This window comes from Nothobranchius furzeri, chromosome 7, assembly GCF_043380555.1.
Source record: "Nothobranchius furzeri strain GRZ-AD chromosome 7, NfurGRZ-RIMD1, whole genome shotgun sequence".
NCBI classification, from domain to species: Eukaryota; Metazoa; Chordata; class Actinopteri; order Cyprinodontiformes; family Nothobranchiidae; genus Nothobranchius; species Nothobranchius furzeri.
Window position 1 is genome coordinate 47,095,039 of NC_091747.1, and position 16,945 is coordinate 47,111,983.

The window sequence follows — 16,945 nt, forward strand, 5'->3', positions numbered from 1 at the left end:
ACTGTTTTAAAAAAAATGTATGTCAAAATCTTCATAGTTTTATTTTTTTTACTTTTGTTGTTTTATGTTAAAATAAAAATGAAAATGAAATGAAACAGAGTTGATTTAAAACCAGCAACAGCTGCACACATGGTTTTTCAAAATAAAACTGGAAAACAAGGAGTATTATAATACTCAAGTAATGTGCATAAAAAACATGTATGATGTTACAGCAATCCCAGTTTTTAATGATTTCCGTGTTTACCGGCACTGAAGAAAATCTTTTTTCCTTTACACAAAACGTCTATTTTTCAAAATAAGAGACTTTTAGAGCAACAAAAGACATCCAAACTGCACAAATGACTAATCTCCATGATCGCGTTTGAGATCTGATCTGGTCAACGTCCAGCTGCTCCACAGCCAATGTTCTTCGTGTTATCTCTACAGGAAACACGCCCTCAAACTAATCTAAAGTCCATCGATTTTATGCTTCGGAGCTCTTGTTGTCAGCACCTTTAGCATCAGGAAGGTAATTGTACAATGGGTTGGAGAAGGATAGCTTGGCATTGTTCCAGTTCTGTTGTGGACAAACACACACAAACACACACCAATCACATCATGGACACCTACACTGGAAATCAGAGTCTCCGTGTGGACGCCTCACCTCCACCTCTCTCCTCCAGGGGTAGACGCTGATGGAAATCTCACCATCATCGCTCATCTTCAGGTTAGCGTTGAGACGACCAGCTGATGGAAGCTGAAAGAAATAAATGATAAAAGATTATTAATCCTGATGTTTTAAAGCTAAACATCTTTACAATTTATTTTCTAAAATGAACAAATGCGAAGTAGAAAAGATCATTATAGAGGAGGACATTTGATGTTGGAATTGTTAAAGTTTTATTTTTTAATGAAGCTCTTATAAATGGTTTTTATGGTTACAGTTTAAAAAGTCTGGTCTTACATAACACATTAGCAAAGAATAATTTGACACAATCCTGCAGATTTTCACAGTAAAAGAGTGTTTTTAATTATTGTTTTGTAAATCCTGCACAAGGAAAACTAATATTTCAATTCAGTTCAAAGATACTTTATTAATCCCAGAGGGAAATTAGAGTTTCAGTACACACAATTCTGAGATCAGACATACATACATAGGCATAGACACATGACAAAAATTGGTGACTGTGGTCATTCGCAACCCAAGTCGCGCTACCTTAATAGAGATCAGAGGGTTTATATGAGGATAGGGTCAGGTGGAGGAAAACAAAGGCACTTCAGAGTTACACTCCACAGGGAGGGCAGCTTTGCTATGCAAAAAACACCTCAGACAGAAATGCAACAGACTTCAGACATTACACAACATAAGTGTCCACTAGGTGGGGAGGTAGGGTTGGGGACTCTCCTCACATCAGTGCATGCAGCCGCGATAAGCAGCGCTCGTCACCTCCGTTTGGACAGGGGAGGAAGTTAGTTGGGTTTAGAGAGCACAGTGACTCCTGGAAACGGTTCCACGACCTTCACCGGTCTCAGTCCCGCCCAGGCTGGGATAGGGAGACAGAGTTGCCATGGCGATGGCAGCATTCCACATTTCTTCTGAGGGGGAGTAATCTCTTCAGCCTCACAGGCTCAAGGACACCAGTTTCAGATAAGGACTTGTTTTGGGGCCAGACAGAGATAATTTCCTCTCTGTCTTAAAGTTCTGTTGATCTCCAACCCCTCTCGATCCAATAATGGCGTAAATTAATATTTTCCCAACCGTGCTGTCCCGTCAACTCTCTTTGATGGAATCCACCTTCTGTGCCAGAGCCTGAATCTCAGCCAAAGTTCCAAGCTTACGACTCATCTCGACAATTATATGAGTTTGTGCGTTCACAGCGTGGTGCAATCCATCTGAGCTCCGGGATTGAGCCAATATTCCTCGAAAGCTCATTAATTTTCCAGTAAGCCAGGTAACCGCTCAGGCCAAACAGCAAGAAACCTGACACCAACACAACAAATATCCAGACGTCTTCAGAATCCTCTACAGACAGTTGAGAGAGGCAGATCAGGTTCCACTGTTTCCAGGAGTCCATGATATACCCAGCTGGCTCTGTCCCAGAGGGGCATATGGGAGCCCCTTTTCCCGTTCTCATCGATTAAAAAATTTTGTCGATTGCGTTGAGAGACCAACTGACCAGATCCATTTTAATAATTTCAAGTTTCCAGAAAAAATGCAGAAGCTCCGTGCACCCAAAGACAGACAAAGAGCCTTGGGATAAGATAGGGAGGAGAGGAGGAAAAAAGCGTCTGTACTCTCCAAGAACCGGAAGAAAAGTTCCGTTTGTGGATTTGATGTAAGGCATCTCAGTGGCTTCATACTATATTTATTTGATGATAATAAATCCAATTAAAAGTCTTTGTGCATATGAGAGTGTGTGTTTGCAGGCTTGTGTTTTGCTCATTTTTCATTTTCTCTACCCTAACGTGGTTCTCTAAACACCCAAAGCCACAGAACAGCTGTTGTACCAAAGGAACAGCTGTGATTTTACCACCTTCGGTGCAGGATCTTTCTCGTGACAGCAGGAACAACTACAGAGATCATAACTGCAGTAAACAAAGAACACGGCAGGTGAACAGTAAGCAGAGCACCTGTGTGATTTATTCAGTCCCAGAGTGGCGAGCAAACCACCTTAGATGCATCTCCTTTTTTTTGTTCACTCTGCATTTAAATAAAAAGAACTAAAAGTAAGTTTTATTTTATGTTTTTGCATTTGATGAAATCATTTTTGGATGCACAGGAAAAGCATTGCTAAACTGCACACACATGCACGTGAGTGCACATTATGCAGAAATCAATAACACTAAATTAAAAATCTAATCTAGCAGAAAGGATTCGGGATCACCTCCTGACCTCCTCTCATGTTGGATCCACTTATTGAAGAAGGGTGAAAATTTTAGAGGCAAAATTAAATTTGTGTGGCAAAGAAACTCAATGTAATGCTAAATGAATTCACTAATGATTGATGGGAGGACATTTCTGTACACTGACCTCTGCTCTCCAGTCTGGGTTATCCATCACCCCGTATTTCCCTGGACTGATGTCTCTGTGGAGCCAGAAAACATGCTTACGGTTACCGTCATCATGCACCACGTCAGAAGCAGCAAAACAGCCAAAACTCACACAAAGTTGCATCTTTTCTTGCATAAAGCAAGAAAACACACAGAGATTCCAGCTATGAGCAGCAGCAACCCGATACCGATACCGGCGTAAACGGAATCTAAACAAGAGGGTGATTTTTAATTCATGAAGGAGAATGAGGTGATTAAATCAAGATGGGACAGTTTAATGAAGACCGTTACTTTTAATTATTTTTCATTACCCAGCTGTGTATCTGCTAGAGTTGGTGATAAGGTGGTGAGAGATGGTTTCTCCTTCACGTGGCAACGGTTTCCTGTCCATCCTGGTAAACATCTGCAGTCAAGCACAAAAATACAGACTTATGTGTGTTAAAGGGAAGGTGGACGACACAATAAGACAGCTAATCTTTATCTGTAAAGAAGGGAAATACATAGATGTTTATTAAAGACCAAAACCGAATAATTAGATTTGTTCAGGACTTCTTCAAATTGGATTAGGACCAGACTAACGATCAGGGCGAACCATCAGATCGGCTCACAAAGCTCATTAATCATCACCGTATTTCTATGAATATCCTACACACACCTAATGGCACCATGTTCCGAGCCCCAACCTGGAACAGCGTTCTCTGACTGCATCTGGATGCAGCTACATGCTAAATGATCATGCTACGCTAGCATGAAGATGAGTGTGTGGTGCGTGGTTGGTCGGGCATAGGGCTAATGTTGATTACCAGACAAATGAGACTCTGATGTCTAACCTAAGAGCAGAAACCTACATAATAATACTTTTATAATATTTAACATCCTTTAGACCTTAAGTGACTTCACTGTAGAAGATACACTCACATTAAAGTATCATTCCAGAGTTTTCCCCTTTCAGAAATTATGTGACTTTTCCATGTTACTGTGATGTAATGTAAGCAACACGTCTTTAATTTTTTATTTTTTGCTAAGCACGCCTCCTGTACCTGCAGAAACTAAGCGCCAATAGGGAGCCTATGTCTACTTCCGCATCATGGGTCCCCGGAAGCACGAAAAAATGAATGCAAGTCAATGGGGCTAAAAATGCTATTTTCTAATCCGCGTTGCCTTACACCCTGGATCGCACATATGTTGTTGTACTGCAATTTAAATGAAAAGTAATGATGGGTGTTTCGACCATGCCAGTCACGTACTTTGAGATTTATTAGCTTGTAAAAGTTTGTAATTAGCATGACTACAAACTAGAAATCGGCATGTCACATATGTGAGGTCACCACATAATCTCCTCTCCCCAAACTAGCTGCTACTAACCAAATGACCAGGGCTCTCATTTATAAAACATTGTGTCGAATCCTTACTAAAACTTTACTTAAGCTCGGCAAAAAAAAAACAAAAAAATTTATTTACGCCAAGTAGGTTTGTGACCTATAAAACAGGGAATACGCACAGCTTCACGCAATCTCCACTTTATAAATCAGAAACTTTCTAGGAATGTGCTCAGCTGTTTTTTAATCACATTCCTCCCTCAACACGCCCACTTTCTGCCATAAGTGGTCAATGCAAAGTGCCTTGTGGATCTCATGCATATACATAAGCCAGCTCACTGCAGCACTCCACCATTAATGATGGCGACCGCAGATCAAGGAAGCGCAATTACACTGAAGCAGAAGTTGAGGTACTTGTGGGTGAGGTGGAAAAATGAAAGGAAGTGATTTTGCAAAACAAATATGAGAAAAGCTGCGGAGTGGCACAGAGTTGCTGAAGCCGTCAATGCTGTGAGCTCTTCAGAGAGATCTGTGGCGGATGTAAAAAAAATGGCCCAATTGGGATTTGATCCCCAGATTCCCAAGCGAGAGTCTCACGTGCTAACCAGTCAGCCAAACTGACATCTCCCTGGCTAAGTAGCCAGAGCGCATGATCAATTGGGTCCATCAGTGACAGGAGGGGGTGGGGGTGGGGGGCTTGTTTTGTGTGTGCTGCAGGATTTCATAATTTTGTCCTTCTCAGCAGCAGCACTGCAGGTGCTCTCCATGTCCAAAATGTGCGTAAGCCAGGTCCTTAGTCAACTTAAAGTTGCGCAGATTTTTCCGCTACGTTTTCTTTTATAAATCACAAAGTTTGCGTGGAAAGTTCCTTACGCAGTTTTCTGACCCCTTTTTGAGGCCCCAGATTTATGGTGATTCTTTCCTCCTCTGGGAAGTTTGCTGAACTTACAGCCCTTTTCCCTCATTTTCTCCGTGTCTAGTTCAATGACTTCACTTTCGTGAAGCGCGTTTGTAGTCCTGGACTTATTTTTACACAAAACCTAAAATAGCGTTTCCCCCTGTTCGAAAATAAGCGCGTTCTTGGTATCAAAAATTGTCTTTAAAATTCACGGACATTGTATGTGAAATCCATGTCACAAAACAAGGGGAATAAGAAAAGAGTTTTTAGTCCCGTTGACTTGCATTCATTTTTTTGTTTTTCCGGGAACACATGGTCCAGAAGTGACTTAGGCTCCCTATAGCATTAGACTACCGCTTAAATGCTTCAAATTTAAGGAATACCTCGGCTGATGCAGAGTTGATGAACTTTTCACGGACAAGTAAGTCTCTAAAATATAAATATATGAGAACACAACATGACATGAGAATAATACTTGTAAAACAATGTGTTTTAGCTCTGTTTGTCGGCTACAGAAGCACATAAATAAACAAAAAAACGTGAAGTCGCCATCTTAAAAAAACGGAAGGAGAAATTATTTGTGTGGTATGCTTGTCTGCCACTAGAAGGTGCCATCGGATAAGAGAAATACTCCGGAAAGAGCCGTTAATAATAAGCCACCAAAACCTTCAAAACAACCGTGAAGAGGAGCAATCTGTTGATTTTTATCCTTGGTTAAGTTTAATTAAAACTAGAACTTGTATTTTTATTATGTTCTTTCAGGAAATGACAAGAAAATAAATATTTGAGGAACTTTTATAAAAGAGGAAACGCAATTGGGTTCTGTGTCCTAAAATCCTCCGGACCAGTGGGTCATTAGTTCTGGTTTTGATTCCTGGCAGAGTTTATTCAGAAAGTTTGGACAAAAATAATGAAATGAATAAAATGATAAAAACAGAATTATATTTGAGTGCTCAAATACATTCGAACCCTCTCTAATTTGAAAATTGGTGTGACTGATCTGTTGGACATCCCGTTTGGAAGATAATTTAAATGGTTTGGGCCCATTTGGTAATTTACATCTCTGGGAATTGAATGAAAAGAGCTCCTTTTCTCCCAAACGGAGACTTGGCTCCAAGTCGACATCTGTTCAGTATCAAGTTGATTTCAGAGACAGTCTGACCCTCTAATGTGAAACACACAGCTTTCAGAGAACAGTCTCATTCTCATTCAGAAGGGTTCGTATTGTGTGAGTCCAGCTGTTGTGGCGGGCTCTTCTTGGAGGAGCATGATGCAAATACTGAGCCCGAGGTTTCCTCTCAGTGAGGCTGGATCAGATTTAGGAACCTCATAACACACGGAGCAGGGAACGAAGGTGAATTCTTTTGAAAAAAAAAGAGAGGAGGCAACATCAAAACGGGAATGTTGGAAAGAGGAAGCAAACTCAAGAGCCTGAAGAAGAGAGAGGCAGCTAAAAGCCAAAAGGCAGATATTTACAGGACTTTCAAATAAAAAAGAGATTGTGCTTAAAGTGACAGTGTGTATTTTTCCTGGCGATAGGAGGCAGTAGATACCTAAATCTTTGCAAGTAAGCTGTATTTTTAGGTTGGAGTAAGACCTTACCAACGGATGCTCATTAGGGTCAAAAAGCCCTGGGGAGTGCAAACTTTAGCAAAATAAGCACATCAGACTCCCTTTCATCACTGGCAGCAAGTGAAGAGGTAAATGTGTAAAACAAAAACATTTAAGAATGATGAGAGTTTTGTAACTGTTACAAATCACAAAATGCATTTTGTTCACATGGGCTCCCGTAGAAGGAAACATGGCGTCTAATATGACGTCACCCAGAGACTTAGGACCAATCCCAATACTCGCACTTGCACCCTTGCGCCCTTCAATTGCGCGTTCCCGGTCAGGGGTGCGAGTGCATAATTGCGGAAGTTGACCACGCCCCATCGCACCCTTAGTCTGCACTTCACCCAAATCCGCAGCGATGCGGACCTCGGGCAAGGGTAATACCCATAAGTCATTGCTGCAGAAGGAAAGGCTTTTCAAGTTATTTTTCTGAAAATATGTATTTTCTAATGAAATTAGTTTACTTTAGGATGATTAGTTGATGCTCTAAAACTTTCAGACAAAGCAGCAATAAATGTAAATTTATTTCAAATTGGTTGTTTGTTTAAAAGTTGTTAATAAAGGTTTTTGAAAAAGGTATCACAGCGACCAGCATCCCAGCATGCGTTGCGATCGATGATGCGATGCTCCCTGTCTCAATTCTGCAATTATTTGCACACTTGTGTACTACGCAGTCGAAACCTTACAGTGCACTTTCTCCAAGTGCATTTTGCTGAAGTCCGCAGGGCGTAGTGCGAGTAGAGATTGGGTCTTAGACCCACTCCCATGTATTTTAGATCTGATTTTTATGGCTATTTGTTACACAGCCCCCAATATTTTTCAACAACTGGGCATCATTTCATTTATTTTCAACAACATTTTAATGGATATTTCCAGAAACTAATGGTAAAAACAACACATTGTCTCTTTAAAAATGCAACAAAGTGTTATTTTCTTTCTGCTGCTGATATTTTCACATCTCTATGTTTGACTGACAGCAGCTGGCCGGCTGAGCCGTGGCTCGGGAATTAGAGACAGAATAAACAAATGTGCGACATTAACCACACGTCAGGAGCAGAAGTCTGTTTGTCAGAAAGTAACACAGTTTGAACAACTAAAACGATATTTGCAAACACAACGGAACCCAATTATAAAAGAGAGATAACGGAAGACCTTAATGCAAATATGTATTTTAATAAGAAGCAGTCTGACTAACAGCGTGGAAACAAATATGCAGGAAAGCACAAAACAGAGCAGCTAAATTGGCTAAGGACATAAATGCGCCGCTGATTCAGTGTGCAGATACTCATGAGACCTGGTGAGTTTTTCTGCAGATCGCAGCCCTCTTGACAGAAAAATGGAGGAATGTAAATTTCTCTGAGAATTCACTGATGCATAATGATGTTAGCAGACCCTGCTGCAAGACCCATAATTTCATTCTTACTATTGTAATGAAATCTCTGACTGTAGATGCTCCAACCTGCTGATGCAGACAACTGAATATATGAGCTTAATAATGATCAAAACAAATAAACCTCCAGCAAAGAGAGCGCAGATTTGTTCTCTAATGTGTTTTTTTGAAATGTAAAAATGTTAAAGATTCATCTGAAACGTGAAGCTTTTGTTGCTCCAGGTTTAAATACTGAACCAGGAGAACCAAGGGGAACTTTATCCTCGTGGATGAATGAAGGCAGAAACACCGTGTTTAATCTAGAGGGGATAAGCACATTCCCACATCTTCTTTAAGAAAGGAAAGAAGCAAGACTGATTGGATTTCCATGTTTGAAGTTTCACAAAGAAAGATAAAGATTGTCAGGGCGAGTAGGGAAAAAACAGACACCATTCTCATATTTGTGTTTGTGGGTTCGTTTCAGCTTACCTACAAACCGGCCCGTGTACCCCTACAAGGCAGACACCGAGGTTCAGGCAATACCTCGGTGGGCATCCTGCAAAAAAGGGCAAATAAAGTAATCATCATTTATTATTGGTCCTCATTTTCCTCCTTGTCTGAAAGGGAGAAAGGTGAAATCAGGTTACACATATATGTGCAAGTGGTTGGACCAAAATAGATTTTGTTCTGCAGGTCGGTCTAGCCACGGTCCATTGTAGCCTCAGCAGGTCTACCACTGGCTTGGCTCAGTGTAGGCCCAGCCAATCACAGTGCTGTTTGTTTAGAGACTTGGGTGGGCTTAGCACTATTACGACAGAGCTTCTGTTTTGTTTTTTAAAGTAATACTAGATCGTGTTTCAAACAATAAGCTAAAGCTTTAACATTGATCTCAGTGTTTACTGTGTGAAGTGCCTTGAGACGACTCTTGTCGTGATTTGGTGCTATATAAATAAACTTGAATTAAATTTAATTGAATTTAGTTGAACTGAATTCCGGATTCATCCAAATTGATTCCGGAACTGCGCTGCACTGGGTGGCTGCATGTTGGAGTAGCTTTGTTGATTATATGTAAGTGTTGCCTTTTCTTGGACATTTTTTCTTCTAGTTTCTCAAGAAAAATTGTATTTTTTTGGACATTTTACTTTTCTGTTTCTGGTGCTGTGAAGCTTAGAGGATTTTTACTGCTATTTTTTCCTTTTTTTCCCTTTTTGAGCATTTGTTATGATGCATAACCATGGCAACAAGCTGGTTTACAATCGGGAGCAGCTGATTAACATTGGAAAGGCTGAAATAATACCTCAACTGAAGCCACAAATCCCAAATGAGCTAAAACGCAAGAAGCGTGGGTGCAGAGCGGGAGCAAAATGGAGACAGAGAAAGAGGAAATTCAAACCATCTCTTCCATCGATCATAATGGGCAATGTGAGATCACTAGCCAACAAGATGGAGGAACTCCAAGCCCTTTCAAGGACTCTGCCAGACTTTCGGCAGTGCAGTGTTATGTGTTTCACTGAGACGTGGCTGCAGGGCCATATCCCCAATTCCAGCGTCTCTCTGCCAGGATTCCTAATTGTACGAGCAGACAGAGATCTGAAGAGGAGCGGGAAAAGAAAAGGAGGTGGAGTGGAAGTGCTTGTCAACAACAGATGGTGCCATCCAGGTCATGTTTCAGTGAAATGTTGTCTCTGCAGCCCAGATGTTGAACTCTTGGCAGTAAGTTGTCGCCCATATTATTTGCCAAGAGAGTTCACCAGTGTTGTCTTGGCAACTGTTTATATTCCACCTTCAGCCATTGCTGAAAATGCATGTGATGCCATCAGTTCCGGTATCGCTAAGCTACAAACCCAGCACCCCAATGCATTTGTGGCTATATCTGGTGATTTTAATCATGCCTCGCTCTCTGCTACACTTCCAACATTTCAACAGTTTGTCAGCTGCTCCACCAGAGAAAACAAGACATTGGATTTGTGTTATGCAAATGTAAAGAATGCATACATGTCCAAAACAAGACCTCCTCTGGGACAATCAGATCACAATCTTGTTTTTCTCTGCTCAGAATACAAACCACTTGTTCAGAGGCAACCTGTGACAAGAAGAACTGTGAGAAAATGGTCACAGGATGCTGAAGAAGCCCTGCAGGGTTGTTTTGAGACCATATATTGGATGACTCTCTGCCAAGTATATGAAGAGGACATCAATGCCATGACTGGATGTGCCACTGACTATATAAACCTCTGTGTGGACAACATCATACCCACCAGAACAGTGAGATACTTCGCTAATAACAAACCCTGGATCTCCAGTAAACTGAAGAATCTGCTAAATGAGAAAAAAAGAGCCTTCAAGGAGGGAGACAAAGAATTATTGAGGAGTATCAAGGCACAAAAGAGGACTCAAATGCAGAGCTCACACTGTTTAATAAACTTAAAAGGGTCCCTGGCCTGTACAGCACAACTGAACAAGTCCAAAACTAACTAAATACACTTTCACAAAATGTTACAGAGAGCAGGTTCACTTTACTCAACAGATGAAGACAAACTGGCAAAGGAATCTGTTTGCAAAGAAGCATAAATGGAGAAGCCAGGACACAGGTGGAAGACATAAGGCTGATTAGTGAGGAGCCTCAGGTCGTGAAGCTACCTGCAATAAGACAGGAAATGAATTCACAAAATAAAACAGGAAGAACCAGAAATACAATAAAACCAAAAACCTGACTGCAAAGCACTCAACCTACAGAACCACCCATGACAAGGAGTATACAGAAGCAACTGAAGATCAAGATCAGAGACAGCAAGGAGGCATACAGGAAGAAGCTGGAGAACAAACTACAGAGGAACAATATCAGAGATGTCTGGTCAGGGATGAAGAAGATCACAGGCTTCAAGCAGAGGAAGGATTGCACAGATGGCAGCCTGGACACAGCCAATGAACTGAACAAGTTCTTCAGTAGGTTCAGTTCAGGAACAAACCCAGCATCCTCCTCACTTGTCCCCAGAGAAACAGACATCCCATCCTCCTCTGATCCAACATTTTCCTGTCACATGCCAGCTCTTTTGTTCTCTAACGCAGCCATGGACTCTTCTGGTTCTATAAATCTGTCTTCAACCAAGTCAGGAGATGCTGCTGCCCTATTTGCCTCTCCCTCCCACCTATCTGTTTCTAGAAGTCAGGTGAAGAGGCAGCTGGAGAGACTGAACAGGAACAAGGCTGCAGGTCCAGATGGTGTCAGCCCCAGAGAACTGAAGGCTTGTGCAGAGCAGCTCTGTGGGATTCTGCAGCACCTCTTCAACCTCAGCCTGGTCCAGGAGAAGGTTCCAGTCCTGGGAAAGACATCCTGCCTTGTTCCAGTTCCAAAGAAAACTCGCCCATCAGTCAATGATGACTACAGACCAGTTGCCCTGACATCCCACATCATGAAGTTCCTGGAGAGACTCGTTTTGGTCCACCTGAATAAGCAAACTAGAACACATCAGGACCCGCTGCAATTTGCTTATTGCCATGGAGTTGGAGTTGAAGATGCCATCATCCAGCTGCTTCAACCAACCCACTGTCATCTGGACGAAGCAGGCAGCACTGTGAGGGTCATGTTCTTTGATTTCTCCAGTGCATTTAACACAATTCAGCCTGATGTACTTTGCCAGAAACTCCAGAAGACACAGGTGGGGGCCTCAACTATCACCTGGATTAAAGACTACCTGACAAACAGACCACAGTTTGTGAGGCTGAAGAACTGCACATCAAACCAGGCGATCAGTAACATTGGAGCACCACAGGGGACTGTTCTCTCACCATTCCTTTTCACCCTGCACACCTCAGACTTCCAGTACAAATCAGAGACCTGTCATCTACAGAAATACTCAGATGACTCTGCAGTTGTTGGGTGTATCAGAGATGGACAGGAAGCTGAGTACAGAGAGCTGGTGGAGCGCTTTGTGGCGTGGTGTGGAAACAATCATCTGAACTTGAACGTGAACAAAACAAAGGAGATGATTTTAGACTTCATAAGAAACTGGGTGGAGTCAAACACTGTTTCCATCATGGGAGAAGAAGTGGAGGTAGTTGAGGAATACAAATACAAATACCTTGGAGTTCACCTGGACAACAGACTGGACTGGTGAAAGAACAGCGAAGCCGTTTACAAGAAGGGACACAGCAGACTGCACTTCTTGAGGACGCTTAGGTCCTTCAATGTCTGTAGCAAGATGCTGCAGATCTTCTACAAGTCTGTTGTTGAGAGTGTAATCTCTTCAGCCATCATCTGTTGGGGCAGTAGCATCAGAAGCAGGGACCTGAAAAGGCTCAACAGCCTAATAAAAAAGGCTGGTTCTGTTCTGGGGACGACTGTGGAACCACTGGAGGAGATAATGTAAAGAAGGATTCTCCAGAGAATCAAGAAAATTACGGACAACCCTGAGCATTCTCTTCACAAGACTGCCCGACAGCGGAAGAGTATCTTCAGTCGGAGGCTTCTTCAGTTTTGCTGCAACACTGACCGCTACTGGAGATCCTTCCTGCCAACAGCCATTGTAATATCAAATAACTCTTTGACGACTTGATTAGTATTATTATTATTATTATTATTATTATTATTCTGAGCTACTACAGCAATCAGTCGCCTCTGTCAGTGCGCCCCAGTGCAGCTGTGGCTACATCGTAGCTCATCAAGTGTGGGTCGTTTATCATTTATCATATATCAATTTCTCTCTGGGATTAATAAAGTATTTTTGAATTGAATTGAATTGGTTGCTGACTTACAAACTTGACAAATTTTATATTTGACACTTCTGTGCAGCTCTCTGCTGACCAAAAACTGCACTTGATAGTTTTGTGGAGCGGGTAGGTGCTAGGGGTTAGCATGTTCAGTTCGTCGGTTGTCGATAGAAAGCACAACAAGAAGAAAAAGACTTGTGCTTTTTCTATGGGCATTATGGCAGATCCTGGAAGTAAAAGTAAGAGAGGAATGTCAGTGGAGGAGAAGCAAAGAGCTAAATCCACAGTGAACATCAGCACGGCCTACACTAGTTTGAGGAAGCTACAGAAAGCAACAAAATCACGGACTGAATGTGACCTGGCTTTGTTGCTACTTGTGAGTAATAATATTTTTATATAACAGTGTGGATCTTTTAACATTGTGGTTTATTTTACTATTAGTTGGCTCATTTGAATGTTAGCTCGTTGTTAGCACTAGCTACAGTAAGCTGCAGCAGGGTTGTTTGTGACAGTTGTAATTCCACTTTCAACCAGTAGGGCAGAGAAACAGGAACCTGCTCTGTGTTACTTTAAGACAGCGGCACAGTTTCATCTGAGCAAAAGTACAAAGATGGCGTCGGCTCAGCAACGAAGCCCTTTTGAAACGGCTTTGGGATCAACTGAACAAATTAGATTTATGCTTTTCTTTGAGACATGAGCAGATAGATATTTTAAGTCCTTTATTGTGAAAAATCATTTGTTTTCTTCTTCTTATTATTATTGTATGTATCGTCATGTGAAAACCTGACAGCTTTAAAGATTCTGGGGGAACCTCTCTAACTAAATAGAATCACATCAGTGCAGATTTTATCTAGCTTTGCTAGTCGTCAACGCAGCTAAAAGCCGTGACTAAAGATATGATCCAACATAATATGACATCCAGAGTTAAAGACAACAGATAATCTGCTTAAGTGGTGGAAGAAACAGTTTTATTTGCAGCCGCTGCAGCTTTAGACTCTTTTCATGCTGAAGAATAGATTAAGAACAAATCAAAAGACTGTTTTTTGCTACCTGCTTCATCAGGGATTATATTGAAATTAAGCTTGCTGCTCTGGACTGACTGGGGATGTGATATTTAAAGCTTAAACACTGAAGAGTGCTTTGTTTTTGCAGCCTGGAAATGAGAAGACAGAAGCAACATTTTTGCATCAACTAAAATTAAAAGTGACTGAAGTCTCATGAGCATATGGACACAGGTGAAGAATAAAAGCAACTAACATGATGCAATGTCTGATCCGGATGTCAAACGACAAGCGTCAAAGCTTTTTAATAGGAGACGACATGGAAAGTATTCTAAGCGCACCCGTCATTACGTTCAACGTGCACAAATAGAAGCGTGACATGTTAGGAAATCCCAGAACGCAAAAAGAAACGAAGGTAGGAGCTCGTTACCATGACAACTGGACTCATCAGGGTGGAAGGGCAGGCAGTCAGCAGAGCCGTCACATCTCCTCTGAAGTGGGATACACCCAGGTGAACTTTCACATATGAGCTCTCCCGGCTCACACTGCAGCACGGCTGGGGAACAGATGACGACATAAGAGGACAGCTAAAATCTGAAGCATCAAACTGAAATATTAGAAGGATCAAAGGTACGAGAAACTCTGTGAGGTGATCTTTGTTAATGGGAGATTCTAGCGAACAGCTGTCTGGACAGAGGCTAAAGAAAATCCTATTTACAGGAACATAAAAAGCCTCACATGTTTTTAACTGGTAAAGCCTGAAAAAGTGACCAAAAAGAAAAAGTTTTTGTAAGGTTTGAAATGCAGCTATGGAATTTAACAAAGTACAGTACTTTGTTTCTGTAGTACTTACATTGTATCTGTAATTTAAAGAAAAAAATGCACTTTTTTTAACACATTTGTAGTGGTCTCCAGTATAGACAAATACCTTGTGTGATGATCTATGTGCGGAAAAAAAGCTCTGGCGCGCCTGATTCAGGAAGTAGAATTTACAGCAACATGACTCTACCACTGACTGTTGATGTTTTATCTCCACAAATAACACAAGCCTGAAGGAGTTCTGCCATGTTGTAGAGTTGCTAATGCTAACGGTTAGCTTCTGCGCTCTTCTCTCTCCTGGAAGCTAAATCAACAACAGCCTATGCCGTTGCGAGCCAAGATGGGTGAGTTCACGAATGATAACTTTCATTGCGATGCAGATCTGCATTGCTTTTCTAATCCAAGCGTTTCCCCGTCTATTTTACATCAGCGGCCTATTTAATTTTACTCTAAAAAGTTCCAAATGTAATAGTACTTCAATTTTAATTTTGCCACCCTCCACCTCAGTCTGACAACAAACTTCTACCTAACAACACAAATTTAAATGTTAGGTGAATTCTTTTACTTGTAAGTACATTTGAAAATGTACACTTTAATACTTTTACTCAAGTATTTCTTCCACTTTATTTAACCTTTTACTTTTACTTTTACTTACCCCTTTATCTGCACTAATCAAGTACCACGATTAATGAAAATAAAAACATTTTGTCATCAAAGTGAGAAATCTAGATTTCAACACAAAATTCAACAGGATGGCATATCTATGGAGATGAACATGACTTTTTAAGCAAGTTTTCCTTTTTGTAAGACTAGATGAAGACACAATTCTGAGTTTTTCTTTATGTTTGCCAATGAAAACACTTGAATGAACTTACGACAGCCGTGTTCGTCCTCTCCATCAGCACAGTCAAAGACTCTATCGCAGCGCAGTACAGAGGGGACGCACCGGAGATCGGAACACTGATAAAACCCAACAGGACAGTGATCCTGAGGGGGAAGAGTTCCAGGTACTCTAGTCGGGCAGCGCTCTTCATCAGATCCATCTGCACAATCCAGCTCTCCATCACACCACCAGCTCTTTGGGATGCACTGGAAGTAGAAGGCACACTGGAACTGGTCCACGCTGCAGGTCAGGGGCTGTGGGGTTACTGGTCCTGAAGTGGAGATGCACAAGGTCTATCAGAGCAGCCAGAGGTGTAATCTTAACAATTTTCATTTCTTCAGAAGAAGAGAGTGGACCAATGTTCTATTCCTAGAAGGTTTGGGCAAAACCGCAGGAAAAGAGAGTGTTGGAGAACAGAAAATGTTGGAAAACAAATGGGAAACTGTAGGAATCGAAGTGGAAACTGTAGGATAATTATGGAAGTGTGTGGAAATAAATAGCAGAAAAGTAAAAAATAAATAAATAAAAGGAAAGTTGAATAATTTTACCTCCAACGGTACATTCTGCTGTGTAGGAGATGTCATCCAGGGCGATGTCTGTCCACATGTCTCCACCCACCTCCGCCTGAAACGTCACTCTGAATGGCAGCGTGTTGGACAAGATGATGTTGGCGTAGGTCCACTGGTTGTCATGGTTTCCAGTCGTTGCCCACATCAGCAAACGTGTACCACTGGATCCAACGGTATAAACCTAATAGGTTTCAAGGTGAGGGTTAGAATCCAGTTTATTACAGAAGTATAATATCAAGTAACCCAATAATACCTCAAACAGAGCAAGAAATAGGTTCCTTTAACAGATTTGCATCTTCTACTTGGGTAAAAGTGGAGCTAAACTTAAACACACTTATACTTTTTCATTTTCTCTGTCTTTATTGTTGTCTTCAAATGCAGTCCTACCCTACTTTTCTGCCAGTGGCATCATCTTCCTGCCCCCTAAACGCATTTACCATCAGTCACTCTTCATTCCTTTGACACGTTATGTTCTCTGTGCACTTTACCTGGGTTTGATCTCTGCTAACTCAACTGTAAACAGATCTTTTTCCCTTCTGGCTGAGTCTTTCATGGTCACTAGGAGCAGAATTTTACCAGCCTGCTTTCCATTTGAGTCAAGCGTGAAGAGGAGGTCTTTCTGCACACCTGCATCTCACTCAGGTAACAACTTATATTTGCATGTAATCAGTAGGGGTGGTATTCAGCCTCAAGAGAAAAAAACAACTAAAATAATAATAAAACTGTTAAGAAA

At 41.4% G+C, this 16,945-nt stretch overlaps 1 protein-coding gene across 2 annotated transcripts in view; it reads right to left on the minus strand.

Moving 5' to 3' along the window:
- Nucleotides 1–201: 201 nt before the first annotated feature.
- Nucleotides 202–16,945, minus strand: part of malrd1 (MAM and LDL receptor class A domain containing 1) — a 60,932-nt gene continuing 44,188 nt past the window's right edge. For both annotated transcript variants that reach the window (XM_054751494.2, XM_015954646.3), the window contains exons 25-33: nucleotides 16,192–16,393; nucleotides 15,636–15,914; nucleotides 14,372–14,497; nucleotides 8,720–8,786; nucleotides 3,342–3,433; nucleotides 3,143–3,239; nucleotides 3,011–3,065; nucleotides 644–736; nucleotides 202–556 (exon numbers count right to left, since the gene is read on the minus strand). In XM_054751494.2, coding sequence (XP_054607469.2) covers nucleotides 464–556; nucleotides 644–736; nucleotides 3,011–3,065; nucleotides 3,143–3,239; nucleotides 3,342–3,433; nucleotides 8,720–8,786; nucleotides 14,372–14,497; nucleotides 15,636–15,914; nucleotides 16,192–16,393 — 1,104 coding nt within the window. In that variant the 3' untranslated portion in view covers nucleotides 202–463. The remainder of the gene's footprint in view (nucleotides 557–643; nucleotides 737–3,010; nucleotides 3,066–3,142; nucleotides 3,240–3,341; nucleotides 3,434–8,719; nucleotides 8,787–14,371; nucleotides 14,498–15,635; nucleotides 15,915–16,191; nucleotides 16,394–16,945) is intronic.